Source organism: Zophobas morio, unplaced genomic scaffold (genome assembly GCF_036711695.1).
Source record: "Zophobas morio isolate AGI-343-1 ecotype UQ-CSIRO unplaced genomic scaffold, CSIRO_AGI_Zmor_V1 ptg000016l, whole genome shotgun sequence".
In the NCBI taxonomy this organism is placed as follows: domain Eukaryota; kingdom Metazoa; phylum Arthropoda; class Insecta; order Coleoptera; family Tenebrionidae; genus Zophobas; species Zophobas morio.
The window spans coordinates 907,898-925,137 of record NW_026972121.1 but is presented as its reverse complement, the minus strand read 5'-3'; the positions used below and the strand labels follow the sequence as shown (position 1 = coordinate 925,137).

The window sequence follows — 17,240 nt, the reverse complement described above, 5'->3', positions numbered from 1 at the left end:
TTGTGGACATTTGTGTTTACAATTTTTGTCTAGTAAAATAAAATTGGTATAAAGTAACCTGACCGACATTTTTCTACCTCAGTCTTCATCATGCATACGACGTTTTCACTTGTCGGTAATACAAGTAGACTAAGTGCTACGTATAATCCTGTTATTGAACTTGACCCACACTACGAATACTCATTGGCTCTTATAGGATTTCTAACCACGAATAATATTCCAAATATCGAGGAAGGAACAAACAAGTTTCATTATTTTAAAGAAGGTGATAGTAAGGAAAGAGAGATCATTTTCCCTAAGGGAGCTTACGAGATAGATGCAATAGAACAGTATATTCAGAATTTTCTCTGCCCAGAATGTACCAGTGACAAAGAACGATCAAAAATTTTTTCTCTGAAACCTAACCTTAATACTTTAAAGTGTGAATTGAAGAGTAAATATGGAGTTAATTTCAGCCACAATGACAGTATAGGCAAAAGACTTGGATACTCAAGTAGAAAGCTACCTGCAAATACTTTACACGAAAGCGATTTACCTGTAAATATTATAAAAGTGAGCACGATTCGAGTGGAATGTAATATAGTTACAGGATCCTATTATCAAAGTAAAAGATCACATACCATCTACGAAACCGCTATTACTGTCAATCCAGGAGAGCAAATTTTCATTGAGCCAACAAATCAAATATATTTACCGCTCACTAATAAATCTTTCATTAGCAATATAACTCTCGACATAGTCGATCAAGACAATAATTTTATTGATTTTAACGGTCAAGAAATTGTGGTGAGACTAGCGTTAAAATCTCAAAAGAAGTAATTATGGGATTAGTATACAACATTCTTAAAAGAAGAGGATTTTCACATTATACTTCAGTATCGCAGCAGTCACCACTCCAAGCACTTCCAGAAGAAGAAGAAGCATCATTAGTGTCTTCACAACATCAATTGTCGTCTCAAAGTGTAAATATTCTCAAGTCTTTAGGATATCATGTCAGAAAAACTTCAAATATTCGACCGACCTCAAGTAGATCACAGTATAATTAAAGAAGAAGAACATACGTACAACCCTGAAGTGCGTACATTTAATAATAATGATGACATTGACATCATTATAAATCAAGAAGATCTTATGATACCATTATCCGAGTGTTACCTTGACATTGACGGAGAATTTAACTCTGATGACCTTTTGCCTAATAATATACCAGCTTTAAATGGAGATATTTATTTAACAAATAACGCTGGAGCGTTTTTATTTGAAAGCATAAGCTATGAACTCAACAATAAAGAAGTTGATGTAGTACGAGATGTGGGCTTATTATCAACAGTTAAAACATTCTTGTGTTACGGTGAAGATGAATCAAAAGAATTGGGAGGAGCAGGATGGAATATGGATGGTAATGGTATTAAACCATATAACGTTAGAGATAAAACATTTTCATTGAGAATACCTTTATCGATTCTGCTAAATTTACCTTACGATTATCGTCGTATAATTACTGGAAAACATAAACTAAGATTAGTGCGTAGTAGATCTGATGATAATTGCTATATGAGCACAGGTACTAGGAGAGCAACAATGAATATAAAAAATATTACCTTAATAGCAAAACATGTCTTTCCGAACGATGATATTAAACTCCAGATGTTAAATAAAATCAACACAAGTAAATCTATATTGGTACCATTTAGAAAGTGGGATATTCATGAATTGCCCATTCTGCCAAGATCTAAAAACGAAGTGTGGAAAGTGAAAACTCTGCAAAGTGTACACACACCTCTTTATTGTATAGTATTTTTTCAAACTAATAGAAAGAATAACCCCCTAGCCGATGCTACCAAATTCGACAATATCGATATGAGAAGCATACGTCTACACTTAAATTCGAGTATATATCCATACGAATCTTGGAAATTAGATTTTAGAAAAACTCGTTACAGAGAAGCATATCAAGCATATTGCGATTTTTATAAACAATTCAACGATCAAGATAGAGCAAAACCGATATTGAAATATGACGATTTTAAAACTCGTTCAATATTCGTTTTAGACTGCTCAAAGCACCCCGAACCTATTCGTTATTCAACTGTAGATGTATCACTTCAATTTGAGTCGGACTATGAGTTTCCTCAAGATACAAAAGCCTACGTAATTATCATACACGATGCTATCGTAGAGTACACACCAATGCTAAAAACCACAAGAGATCTTATTTAACATTGAACGTGTGGAATCGTTCACAACCGAAAAAGGATTTCCTATTGATAACCTCTAGAGCAAACTGCATCATCATTCACAATAAAATTTTAAAGTATCGACCTGCTAAGCGGTTTAATTCGTCCATTATCACTCTAGAACACCGTTTTTAGCGTTCTTCATTAATGCTTATCGAAAAAACGGAAACATGTGGTTTTATACTGGAAACAGATTTCTTGTTGATTTCCTCGATAGACAACGCATGCGAACAAATTTAGTAGTAGTAGTTGTTGTTGTCATGATGTCTGGCTGGTGTGTTGTTTACTCTTCGCAGTTTTGTTGTGAGGAAGCGAAAAGATTCTCCGTAAATCGATTAGAGAATCAAGTTCACCATTCGCTTCATGATTTTCTACAACGCTACCCACATGAAGACTCTACTCTACTCAAAAATTATCTTTATCAAGGAATCGTGAAAGTGTATGAAGATCTTTCGATATTGTGCAATAAATATTTAAATAGACAGTTCTCATTTCGTTCGTTCTGTGTGGAGCTTAAAGAATTGAAACGAGCCTTGGATAGTGTAAAAGAATATATTCCAACAAAATGCTATATTACCTGGTCATTTCGTACAAAATGTGAAAAGCATATGTAGAAGAAAAAATCTTAGCCGGTCTCCGAGTTAACGAAGAGACGAATTGTAAGTTTACATTTTTTATAAAATCAATCTAAAACCGATCATTTTAGTTTGAACATTTTTTATTATCTTCGCCCGGAAATGTGAGGTTTCATAACGGACATACATTTGTAAGCGAATCGCAAGACCCTTTTATTTTAAAGGAAAAAAGGTAATTATTAATACAAACTAAAATCTTTACAAATACTTATTCATTCTAGTTTTAACCCTCCGAAAATACATTTAATGGTGAAATGGTCCTTCGCTTATCACCAATTGAGATGTGATGCTATTTGGCAACAGTACGCTAAAGATGGTGAACGATTTCGAAGACGGATACGACAAGTAGAATCCATCTATTTAGAACCTAAATTACAAGTTTCGCAACGAAAGAAAATACATGAAGATCGATTTACGACTCTACAAGAAGAAGAAGACTCCAAAAGTATGGAAGTTGATTATGAATATTATTAAAAATTATATTAATTCTGCTTATTAGTTTTTTTGTTTCTGTTGTAGTTTTCGTTTTCGCTTTCATTTTATATTATTTTTTATTTTTTAAAATGAATTATGTAAAATGTGTTCATTAGTTAATTAGACATTAGTTTTGTACTCTATGGTTTATTTTTGCTTTTATATTTTATGTTAATTAGATTTAAGATTTGTTTATAATGGATAGTTTAATTTTTTTCAAATGTATTGTAAGTTTATAAATATATCATTGTTTAAAATTTTTTGTTTTTGTTACTACTATTTTTCGATTATCATTTTGAATGAAAAGTGAGGTTAGATTTAGAGGGGCTTCATCCAGGAGCGTGCACCTCATCTTAAGACGTAAGGGAATTTTATTTTAAATTACCCGCCAATTTTTAAACACATGGCCCGATCAGAGGCCTGCGCCCTATCTTGAGACGTAGGGGCCCTCATCTTAAGGCGTAGGGGGCCCCCGGATCTTAAGACACTGGTGTTTGGAGTACAGAACTCCGACCCCCCGACGTAGGGAAATTTTATTTTATGTTACTACTATTTAACGATAATAATTTTAAATAAAAAGTGAGGTTAGATTTAAAGGTCTACATCTTAAGACAGTAGGGTTAAGAGCCCAGAGAGTTTTTGAGTTTAAATTACCCCGCCAAATTTAAAAACGTTAGAAGCCGGCGCCCCCAATTTAAGTCGTATAAGATCGAGGTCAGGCCCCCAGACACCAAAGTTATACGCAAGGGGCCCAGCCCCAGTATTAAGGCTTAGGGGGATTTTATTTTTAATTACCAGTGTCCGGGGGCCCCCGAACAAGCAAGTTAGACAACCAACAATACGACAGGCCAGCGTTATCATCAGTTCGAGATTATTCCTATAATAATTTCGTACGAAAAGTGAGGTTAGATTTTAAGAGATTAGGGTTAGGAGCCCCAATTTTCAAACGTCAGGAGCCCGCGCCCCCAAATTTAAAACGTCAGGAGCCCGCGTCCCCAGATTTAACTCGCATAAGACCGCAGTCAGAACCCCACACACCAAAGCAAGGGGGCCCGAGCCAGGGATTTTCATTTCAGGAGGCGCCGCCGCCGCCGCCCCCCGAACATTAGACAACCAACAATACGACAGGCCAGGCCAGCGTTATCATCAGTTCGAGATTATTCCTACTGTTCAGCGTCGGGCGTGATGGACGTGTGATACAAGAGACTATACAGCACGGCTGACCGATGGGTTCGAATCCATCGTGAGGCAACTGTGCTTTTTTTCACACACAAAAATTCCCGCGCGAAAAGAGACATCTACCGGAACATTCACCAAAGACGCAAACCATAGCAGCGCCGCAGCAAAGACACAAACCGATCGCAGCGCCACCACACGGGAACGACCACTGCGCATCGCTTCTGCGCACCGCGTCACTCATATTTTTACCCTACTTGTGGGGGACACAACCCACACTCGCCATGCATGAAAGACGGAAAATGCACCAAAAAGTATCCACGCCAGCTGCTGCAAGAAACACAAACTGGTGGCGACGGTTATCCGTTGTACAGACGACGAAAACCAGATGATGGAGGATACACCACAACTATCAAAATCAATAACGTTGATTTCGAAGTTGATAACCGATGGATTGTGCCCTACTCTCCTATCCTTTCGAAATCATTCAATGCACATATCAACGTGGAGTCCTGTAATTCAGTTAAGGCAATAAAATACATATGCAAATACGTGAATAAAGGCAGCGATATGGCATTTTCGGAATTGCGAATCCCAATGCGCCCGTCAATGAAATCGAGCAATTTCAAATGGGACGTTACATTAGCAGTAATGAAGCTGTATGGAGAATTCTTGGTTTCGACATTCATGAACGCTTTCCTGCTGTCATGCATCCCAGTGTTCACTTGGAAAACGGTCAACGAGTCTACTTCACGGAAGACAACGCACCCCAACGAGTTGCAGATCCACCAAATACAACGTTGACCGCTTTTTTCCAATTGTGTGCAACTGACGAATTCGCAAAAACATTAATGTATCACGAAGTCCCGCAGTACTACACTTGGAATCAATCGACGAAGAAATTTTGCAGAAGAAAACGAGGCGCCAGGCATTCTTCTATAGCTGGCATATTTTCTACTGGTGCACTGGGAAGAGTATATACTGTTCATCCAAATAATGGTGAATGCTACTATTTGCGAATGCTGCTTCACGTGGTCAAAGGACCAACATCGTTTCAAGCAATCAAAACAATCGATGATCAAGAGTGTGAGACATACAGAGAAGCATGTTTTAAACTTGGTTTGCTTGAAAATGATCAACATTGGGACAACACATTAGCGGAAGCATCTGAGACACGTCATGCCCATCAAATACGAACTCTGTTTGCCATAATTTTGACAACCTGCGCACCTTCTGATCCGAAAGGTTTATGGGAAAAACACAAAGAGACTATGAGCGAAGACATACTTCTCCGAGCACGCAAAAATAATCCCGGCTTGGATGTACAGTATTCGGAAGACATTTTCAATGAAGCACTGATATCACTTGAGGATGTGTGTATGTCGATTAACAACAAAATCCTCAATCAGCTTGGGCTGTTTTCATCGGAACGTGACAGAAACGATGTTATAGATAGAGACGTATTGCGAGAAAAACAATACGACGTCGATGCGCTACAAGTTTATGTTGAAACTCAGAAAAGGCTCTTAACAAACGATCAACGACTTGCATACGACACAATTATGGAGCATGTGCGAGGCGGAAATGGTGGACTTCTTTTTCTTGATGCACCAGGAGGCACAGGAAAAACGTTTCTACTCAATTTGATACTCGCTGAAATTCGAATGAAACATGAGATTGCTTTAGCTGTGGCATCATCGGGGATTGCAGCAACATTACTCGATGGAGGACGCACGGCGCATTCGGTTCTCAAGCTGTCATTGAATTTAAATCTAGCTGCTGATCCTCTTTGCAACATTGGAAAAACAACTGGAATGGCAACTGTATTGAAAACATGCCAACTGATTATTTGGGATGAATGTACTATGGCCCATAAGAAAGGACTTGAAGCACTTGATCGTACTCTGTGAGATTTCCGAAGCGATGAACGTCCACTGGGCGGAGCTCTGATCCTGCTCGCAGGTGATTTCCGTCAAACTTTGCCCGTGATTCCTAGATCAACACCAGCAGACGAGTTGAATGCATGCCTGAAAAATTCGTCTCTCTGGAGACGTGTGAAAAAAATTACACTGTCGACCAATATGCGTGTGCATTTACTTGGAGATGTTTCTGCACAAATATTTGCCAAACAACTTTTGGATATCGGCGACGGCAAACTTTTGGCTGATCCTACAACACAGGAGATAGCGTTCCCTCCGAACTTCTGTCAACTTCAGTCATCAATTGAAGAACTTAAAGAGAGAGTTTTCTCCAACATCGCCAACAACTTTAGAAATCATGATTGGCTTTGCGAGCGAGCTATCTTAGCTCCAAAGAATGATGATGTCAATCGAATCAATAATAAGATTCAATTAAAAATTCCTGGGGTGATTACGGAATACAAATCGATTGACACAGTTACAGAAGAGGACCAAGCTGTAAATTATCCAGTCGAATTTGTCAATTCGTTGGAGCCTCCTGGAATGCCACCGCACATACTGACGTTAAAAGTTGGCTCACCAATACTGCTCCTTCGGAATCTCAATACCCCGAAGTTATGCAATGGAACCAGACTTTCAGTGAAAAAACTGATGTCGAATGTGATTGAAGCAACAATAATTAGCGGCAAATGTAAAGGTGAAGATGTGCTGATTCCGTGCATTCCAATGGTTCCTACTGATTTGCCCTTTACATTCAAACGACTACAGTTTCCTGTGCGTCTTGCTTTCGCGATGACAATCAACAAAGCCCAAGGGCAGTCTCTACGCGTTGCCGGATTAAATTTACGAAATCCATGTTTTTCGCATGGTCAACTGTATGTTGCTTGCTCCAGAGTAGGAACTCCAAAAACTCTGTACGTCTATACACCAAATCGAAAAACCAAAAATATTGTTTACCCACTAGCGTTACGATAGATGTTAGTATTGATTAAAATGTGTTCAAGTTGTTTCAGTTATATAGCGAATACAATAGTCAAAAATTTTGTTCATTCACGTGAATTACTAATACAAAAATGTGTACATTGTGTATACTAATGAAAATAAATGGAACAGCATCAATATGAGTTAATCTTATTATTCAGTTTTCTACAACGCATTCTGCGCTCCAGACCATACATTTATATCCACATATAATATATACACAAGCAGGACAACGTCTGCCGGGTTCCGCTAGTATAATATATAAATAAGGGTAGAGCAAACGATGACACATGACAGCAGTTTTTGATCCAAAATTCCGTCAAATAAATGTCGAAAAAACAGTAGTTTCGCAAGTGGACAAGATTTAGAAGAAATAATTACAACAATTTTATTAAAAATTTTCACCCAACTCTTGCTGGACCATTTTAGTTTCTGCTCTTTCTTGATCTGATCTTTTTAACTTTTTGCTGCAGATCTTTAAACGGTATACAATAAACTTCGTTATAAATTTTGACTTCACATTGCAGTAAATTGGGAATTTGCCAAAATCAGTCTTATCTTAGCAGATACTAGCATATAGGTCCTATCACATCCAGTATTTGACACAATCAGTTGTGAAGGCAGCCGCAAAATCTTTGACGTCGATTTTGAGAGCGATGTCGGAATATTCACAATGGGTCCCAAATGTAAATGCTTTACGCCTATGACAGCGCTAACATCCAGCTCGAACTAATCCTCCAATTATACGAACTTCATACCGAAGATAAATATAAACGAAGACAACTGTTGTGTAGAGAAGATGAAGTACCTGCAGAATCAAAAAATGATTCCGCTGTCCATCAATTCGTTAAACTTTGATGAACTGCGTCACGCCAAACACCAATTCGAGGAGGCTCTACAAAGGAATATGGAAAATCCGGTCATTGTGACACATTCCACATGGTATAAGGTTGTTATTGGAGTTCTCCTTCTCCTTGCATTGATTCCCATATTATATTACATCGTATAGAAGATTTCCGGCGTATGGTTGTTTCGGTGTCGAGGACCTTCGAAAACAATGTCTCGCATATTCTTAGGTATATCACCAACAATATCGATACCAACAAGTTCTTTAGTCCTTTAATGTCTCTATATACAATGAAAAATATCCGAATATCATCAGTTTTCACGAAGCTCTTTTCCTCAAACTGTCGATAGTAATCAAAAATTATCTTGAAATTTTGATAATGTGATACAGACGTTCCATTATCACTCAGGTTACAATGATAATTTATAAAATAACACGAAACACATTCTGGTTTTCCACAAAAGATGTTTCTCCTGTTATCAATTACTGGTCCACTTATCAAATCAGAGCATTTCATTGCGCATATATAAACCTCGCAAGTAACAAGTTTTTCCAGTTAGAATGCTAAAAGCAAGGAACAGCGAGCACGTAATATTTCAGTGGAGCGCCGGCTACAAAAGCAAATTATCATATCCGTTGTATAATGTGTTCTTTTGCATCCCCCTACGGTGAATTCCACTTGAATTATTCCCAGGATTCCGGGCGTAATAGCACGGTGGTGCAAGTGTGTAAGAAATGATTATCATTACCGAAAACGTCTCCTCTAGCGTCTGACTCCACGACGCTGTTTATGAGACTCCGCAATTCGTTATTGGAATTTTAGCAAAAATTTCATTTTTGCAGGCACGAGGAATTTTGACATGGCGTAGGCGTGACTATTTTTTAATGAATAGTTTAAATGTTATTCGACTTTTACAACACCGTGGAGATTACTTTGCTAATACGAAAACGGCGTTTGCTATGAGAGGAAAATCTTTCAACCCGACTAAATTTAATTTCATTTACATAATCGACGTCTTCCTAGTATAATATCACTTTTTGACGTTCAATGCTTGTCACGTAGCCTAGCATAATTGCACTACTTGTGATATAGGCGTTTTGTCCATTTTCTTTTGCTCTGATTAGATTTCGGTGCCGAATTCGTAATTACCCTCCGCAGTCTTAAGTCTGCATCATTCACTTGCACAAATCGTGTTTACGGCATGCAAAGCGCACGTGAAATGAATGAAGCTCTAGTTTGCAAATTGATCGACAAGTTGTAATTGAGTTCCGACAAGTTCTAAGCCAATATCAAGTCTATTCACCGAAATTTTTGATTCGATTAGTCTGGAGCGTGTATACGTTCGAGCCGAAATTCGTGATACTAATGTATCTATCCGTCAACGGTCTCAAGGGTCGTAAGGACCGCCGCAATAACGACGTCGGAGACCTGCCCTTACCCTGCATGTAGATTTGGTCTCGGTTCCGCTACGGGTAATTTAAAAAAATGGAAAATCTCTGGATGGTGGTTTGCGCAGACCGTAGCGGATGCAAGCTAATGAACATCATATTTATCCTCTTAAGGGAGTCGAGAAGCTGCGGAATCAACACGTGACGGTGCAGACCTTGTTTGCGTAGGCTGTTTACAGAGTAAGGGATCGAGTTTTCGAAATGCAGAAAATAATCTGCTTCGAGATGGCCGGGGATGGAGTATTAGGCGCAATAAACAAACAATGGGGTCTGGCTACACTAGACGTAAAAATTCTTAACAAAGGGGCGTTTGTGTCGAAATTATTAAACCAATTTTTATTCTCGGATATACCTCTCACAGGGAAGTGTGTGCTAGCCACGTAATTCGATTCACGTGTAATCTCGAGGAATTAATTTTGATTGAATTAGTAAATTAAGTTTACATTCGGTGTGAAAACAGTCAGTTTGGAAAGTTCCAAATACGGATCTGCACCATAATCGACCTAACTCTAGTGACCGGTAGTGCGTCAGAATACAACCACAGAGCATCCACAAAGTATTTAAACTTTAATTATCCGGTTCAGCGGATAAATCATTTACGGTAAAACGGACTGTGTAAATTATTACAATAAATGAACTTTCAGTGTTCGGAATATTTAAATCGGTAAATTTTTCATAAATGTTCGCCTTGTCTTGACGACTCAATAGAGTTTAAAAAATACTTGATTATTAATTATTTATTAAGTTTTCACGATCGACACTGTCTACATCCACACAACGAAACGGGATAGTCACCGGATGTATTTTATCCCCTGTGAAAGTACTTAGTGTCTGGGGAAATTTTATTTAGCGCACTTGCATTCTAAGAGACGATTCCAGTTTAGTGCCATAAACTGAATTTATGCTTATAGGGCATCCACCGGGAGAACATTAAGCAGTAAGTAAACAAAATCATGAATTAACTGAGCGTAAAAGTTTCCGGCTATATTTGAATAGTCGCAGTATAAATGAGCACAACTACAGTTTCGTCGTGTCAAAATGCCCACAATGTGGACGAATTTAGTCTCCTGTAATTGTTCCGATGGTAGTTTTTCATTTGAGTGCATGTAACGTTGCTTTTCCGGCTCATTTAAATTTAATTCGTGGAGTTATTGCTGGGAAAGCTTTCAGCGCTTCGATTTTCAGTCGGATTTGAATAGTTGTTTGCAGATTTAATTAATAGATAAGGCTGCTGCACGCTTTTATCAGTCGGATATTTTTAATTTGACCGTGGCGGCAAAGTTTGCACGTTAACGTGCGAAATGAGAGGTGAAGTCAGGTTGCAACCGGTGCAGGATATTGCAGATCAATTCGCACCGCATCACACAATTCACAACCGACCACAGAACCAAAATTGTTGAAAAATACCATTTTCGTTCATTAGCACGTCTTTCGACTCTGGTTATCTGTTCCTTTGCTTTCCCAAGCAATGACAAAGTAACAGCTGCAATCCGCAGTCTTCAAGTGCCTTTGTTCGAGTCTCTTTGCCTTCATTGTCCTTTGTTGGATCTCCACTTCGTTGTCAGGAATTCGATACACTTTATCAATTTTACGTTAGCCTGAATTTGCTACTTTCCATGGCGAAGACCCGGAGACTCCCATCGCGGATCACTTGTTTGCCGGGAGGGTCTCAATGTTTGTTCGAACAGGTGCACTACAAACATAGAGAAACTAAAAAAGCTGAACACAAGCAGGAAGTAGTTTGCTTCTTTTGTATTTGTGGATCATGTTGGTTTAAGTTGATGAATTTCGGTTGACGGGTTGTGAGAGCAGCGTCTGCAACATGTTCAACGGTAATTAAGTTTCTAGAAAATCGTCAACTGTTTGAGGAACTTAAATCCAGTCGACGTCAAGAGTAACTGCTACGGGAAATAAAAATCTAAGCCAAAGTTACATGTGTCATTAACTCGACTTTTTTTGATAATACTTGTCAGTCGAATAAAGGCAAGTTCAACTCAATATCAACTTAACTGATATAAATGGACCCCTTTTAACTTGTGTATTGGAAAATGGGAGAATTCCAGATTACCTACATTACGAGTTTTATATTTATAAATGTCGCCGCTTTTAATGAAGTCATCGATCTGTCTCTGTAAGCTCCATACACTTCATGAAATATAAATACCATACACCGTCAGAATATTATTGTTAATAAAATGCTGAATGCGAGAGACGTGTCTGATTGGATTTTGAAGAATAAATATGAACAATTCCATAGCTGACGCTGTCGTTTTTAACTTAAAAATAAAAGAAATCCAATAACGTGGGCAATCAGATATGCATGGTTTGGGTGTTACATTATTTTCACATTTAAACAAATCTAAACATCCACCGATTTTGAGAGAACTTAACATAACCCCGAAAACTGAGGAGAGCTCGATCGCCTTAATCAGAGCCAGCGATCCATTAACTGAGATTTATAATTTGGAGTCCCGATCGTTACTATTTATATTTGTCGCCACATTATCGTAATAACATAATTATTTCAAGCTTTCCAATAAAGTTAGAATCCACGTGAAGTTCTTGTTCATGTTCGAATCTTTAGAATTCTTTTAACCGTTTGGTTGTTTGAATCTTGAATTTTTAAAATTCTTAGGATTTTTAGAAACTTTCGATTCTGTGGAATCTTAAAAATTTCATAATATTTAGAATTCTTTGACTTCTTTCAGTCCTATGAATCTTTTGAATCGTTAGAATATTCAGAATTCTTAGAATTCTTAGAATCCCTAGATTCTCTAGAACCTTTAGAATCTTTGGAATCCTTGGAACCTTCGGAAGCGAAGTCTTGTAATTTTCGCAATACTTCGAATTTTTTTAATGCTTTGAATATTTTGAACCCCCATAGTCTTCAGAATCCATAGATTTTGAAATTTTCGGAATCTTTGAAATCTTTAAAATCCTCACCGTTCTTAGAATCCTTTCAATCCTTCGTCTTTAGAATTTTGCAATCTTTGCATACTTTGAATCCTTTGAATCTTCTGTAGAATTTTTGGAATTCTTGGAATCTTTCGAATTTTTTAAATCTTTGGAATCTTTGAAATATAGTCCTTAAAACTATTGGAATCTTTAGAATCTTTTGATAATACTTTGAAAACTTAAGAGTTTTTGCAATCCTTATGCTATTTAAAGTCTTTATAATTTTTGGAATCCTTGGAATTTTTGGAATCCTTAGAATCCTCAGAATCTTCAAAATCTTCGTAATTTTTAAACTCCTTTGAATCTTTTTACTCTTTTGACTGCTATAAATTCTTTGAATTCTTGGAATGTTTTGAATCCTTTTAATAATTTGAATGATTTGACTCCTTAGAACCTTTAGAATGTTTGCAATTCTTTGAATCTTTTGATTCCTTTGAATCCTATGAATTGTTGGAAGATTTAGATTCCTTACAATTTTTTGAATATTTGGAATCCTTCGAGTCCTTGTAATCCTTGGAATTCATAAAATCCTCTGAATCTTTCGAATCCTTTTAATCCCTTGGATGCTTTGAATCTTGAAAATTCTTAGAATCTGTAAATACTTTCGAATCTGTAGAATCTTTAAATCTTTAGAATTTTTTGAACCTTTAGAATTCTTTTAATCCTTTGGATGCTTTGAATCTTGAATTTTTAAAATTCTCAAGATTTTTAGAAACTTTCGAATCTGCGGAATCTTTTGAACCTTTGGATTTTTCAAAATCTGTAGAATCCTTGGATTCCATGGCATTTTTTAGAATTTTTTGAATCGTTAGAATCCTTTAAATCTTTAGAATAATTTGAATCTTTAGAATAATTTGAATTTTTAGAATAATTTGAATTTTTAGAATAATTTGAATTTTTAGAATCCTTTGAATCCTTTAATCCTTTTTAATCCTCCCAGTTTTTGGAAACCTTGGATTTTTTTAAATCTTTAGAATACTTCGAATCCTTTCAATCCTTGCAATTCTTGTAATCGTCAGAATTTAATCCTTCGAATTCTTGGAATCCTTGGAGTTCTTCGATGTATCAAATCTTTAGAATTCTCAGAATTTTCATAATATTTAGAATTATTTGACTTCTTTCACTCCTATGACTCTTTTGAATACTTAGAATATTTAGAATTCTTAGAATGTTAGAATCCCTAGATTCTCTAGTTAGAATCTTTGGAATCCTTGGAACTTTCGGAAGCGAATCCTTGGAATTTTCGCAATCCTTCGAATTTTTTTAATCCTTTGAATATTTTGAACCCCAGAATCCATAGATTTTGAAATTTTCGGAATCTTTGAAATCTTAAAAATCCTCACCGTTCTTAGAATCTTTTCAATCCTTCATCTTTAGAATTTTGCATTCTTTGCATACTTTGAATCCTTTGAATCTTTTTAAATTTTTTCAATCTTTAGTATCTTTAGATTCTGTAGAATTTTTGGAATTCTTGGTATCCTTCGATTTTTTTAAATCTTTGGAATCTTTGAAATGTAGTCTTTAAAACTGTTGGAATCTTTAGAATCCTTTGATAATACTTTGAAAACTTAAGAGTTTTAACAATTCTTATGTTATTTAAAATCTTTATAATTTTTGGAATCCTTGCAACTTTTCGAATCCTTAGAATCCCCAGAATCTTCAAAATCTTCAGAATTTTTAAACTCCTTTGAATCTTCTTACTCTCTTTTGACTGCTATAAATTCTTGGAATGTTTTGAATCCTTTTAATAATTTGAATGATTATAATCCTTAGAATCCTTAGAATGTTTGCAATTCTTTGAATCTTTTAAATATCTTTGGGATACTTCGAATTTTTTAAATCCTTGGAATTCTTGTAATCCTTAGAATTTAATCCTTCGAATCCTTGGAATCCTTGGAGTTCTTCGAATGTATCAAATCCTTAAAACCCTCAGAATTTTCATAATATTTAGAATCCTTTGACTTCTTTCAATCCTATGAATCTTTTGAATCCTCAGAATATTTAGAATTCTTAGAGTGTTTAGAATCTCTAGACTCCCTAGAACTTTTAGAATCTTTGGAATACTTGGAACCTTCGAAAGCGAATTCTTGGAATTTTCGTAATCCTTCGAATTTCGGAATCTTTGAAATCTTTAAACTCCTCAATGTCCTTAGAATCCTTTCAATCCTTCATCTTTAGAATTTTGATTTCTTCGCATACTTTGACCCCTTTGAATCTTTTTAAATTTTTTCAATCTTTAGTATCTTTAGATTCTGTAGAATTTTTGGAATTCTTGGAATCCTTTGAAATGTAGTCCTTAAAACTGTTGGAACCTTTAGAATCCTTTGACAATACTTTGAAAACTTAAGAGTTTTTACAATCCTTATGTTATTTAAAATTTTTATAATTTTTGGAATCTTTGGAATCCATCGATTCTTCCAATTTTTCGAATCTTTAGAATCCTCAGAATCTTCAAAATCTTCATAATTCTTAAACTCCTTTGAATCTTCTTACTCTCTTTTGACTGCTATAAATTCTTTGAATTCTTGGAATGTTTTGAATCCTTTTAATAATTTGAATGATTATAATCCTTAGAATCCTTAGAATGTTTGCAATTCTTTGAATCTTTTAAATATCTTTGGGATACTTCGAATTTTTTATCCTTGGAATTCTTGTAATCCTCAGAATTTAATCCTTCGAATCCTTGGAATCCTTGGAGTTCTTCGAATGTATCAAATCCTTAAAACCCTCAGAATTTTCATAATATTTAGAATCCTTTGACTTCTTTCAATCCTATGAATCTTTTGAATCCTCAGAATATTTAGAATTCTTAGAGTGTTTAGAATCTCTAGACTCCCTAGAACTTTTAGAATCTTTGGAATGCTTGGAACCTTCGAAAGCGAATTCTTGGAATTTTCGTAATCCTTCGAATTTCGGAATCTTTGAAATCTTTAAACTCCTCAATGTCCTTAGAATCCTTTCAATCCTTCATCTTTAGAATTTTGATTTCTTCGCATACTTTGACCCCTTTGAATCTTTTTAAATTTTTTCAATCTTTAGTATCTTTAGATTCTGTAGAATTTTTGGAATTCTTGGAATCCTTTGAAATGTAGTCCTTAAAACTGTTGGAACCTTTAGAATCCTTCGACAATACTTTGAAAACTTAAGAGTTTTTACAATCCTTATGTTATTTAAAATTTTTATAATTTTTGGAATCTTTGGAATCCATCGATTCTTCCAATTTTTCGAATCTTTAGAATCCTCAGAATCTTCAAAATCTTCATAATTTTTAAACTATTTTGAATCTTCTTACCCTTTTGACTGCTATGAATTCTTTGAATTCTTGGAATGTTTTGAATCCTTTTAATAATTTGAATGATTTGAATCCTTAGAATCTTTAGAATTTTTGCAATTCTTTGAATCTTTTGATTCCTTTGAATCCCATGAACTGTTGGAAGACTTAGATTCCCTGCAATCTCTGAAATCTTTGGAACTCTTCGAGTTCTTGTAATCCTTGGAATTCATGGAAACCTTTGAATCTTTCGAATCCTTTTAATCCCTTGGATGTTTCGCATCTTGAATTTTTGAAATTCTTAATATCTGTAAAAACTTTCGAATTTGTAGAATCCTTTAACTCTTTAGAATTCTTTTAATCCTTTGGATGCTTTGAATCTTGAATTTTTAAATTTTCCTTTGGATTCCTTTGAATCTTTCGAGTCTTTTTAATCCCTTGGATGCTTTGAATCTTGAATTTTGAAAATTCTTATATTCTGTAAAGGCTTTCGAATCTGTAGAATCCTTTAAATCTTTAGAATTCTTTGAACCTTTAGAATTCTTTTAATCCTTTGGATGGGTTGAATCTTGAATTGTTAAAATTCTTAGGTTTTTTAGAAACTTTCGAATCTGTTGAATATTTTGAACCTTTGAATTCTTCAAAATATGTAGAATCCTTTAAACCTTTAGAATCTTTTGAATCTTTAGAATCATTTGAATTTTTTAGAATCATTTGAATTTTTAGAATCCTTTGAATTTTTAGAATCTTTTGAATCTTTAGTATAATTCGAATCCTTTAATCCTTTTTAATCCTCTGAATTTTTGGAAACCTTCGATTTTTTAAAATCTTTGGAATACTTCGAATTCTTTAAATCCTTGGAATTCTTGTAATCCTCAGAATTTAATCCTTCGAATCGTTGGAATCCTTGGAGTTCTTCGAATGTATCAAATCCTTAGAATCCCCAGAATTTTCATAATATTTAGAATTCTTTGACTTCTCTCACTCCTATGAATCTTTTGAATCCTTAGAATATTAAGAATTTTTAGAATGTTTAGAATCCCTAGATTCTCTAGAACCTTTAGAATCTTTGGAATCCTTGGAAGCTAATTCTAGGAATTTCCGCAATCCTTCGAATTTTTTTAATCCTTTGAATATTTTGAACCGCCATATTCAGAATCGATAGATTTTGAAATTTTCGGAATCTTTGAAATCTTTAAAATCCTCACCGTTGCTAGAATCCTTTCAATCGTTCACCTTTAGAATTTTGCATTTTTTGCATACTTTGAATCCTTTGAATCGTTTGAATCTTTTAAA

General features: G+C 35.4%; 1 protein-coding gene and 1 long non-coding RNA gene across 2 annotated transcripts; both read left to right on the top strand.

Annotated features, from left to right (window-relative positions):
* Window positions 1-1,965: 1,965 nt before the first annotated feature.
* Window positions 1,966-3,519, top strand: LOC135129519 (uncharacterized). The gene is made up of 3 exons (XR_010280594.1): window positions 1,966-2,896; window positions 2,944-3,044; window positions 3,094-3,519. It is a non-coding gene; the product is annotated as an uncharacterized LOC135129519 (long non-coding RNA).
* A 3,084-nt stretch (window positions 3,520-6,603) lies between these two features.
* Window positions 6,604-7,416, top strand: LOC135129750 (ATP-dependent DNA helicase PIF1-like). The gene has a single exon (XM_064056997.1). It carries the CDS (start codon window positions 6,604-6,606, stop codon window positions 7,414-7,416), a length of 813 nt encoding a protein of 270 aa, XP_063913067.1.
* Window positions 7,417-17,240: the final 9,824 nt, after the last annotated feature.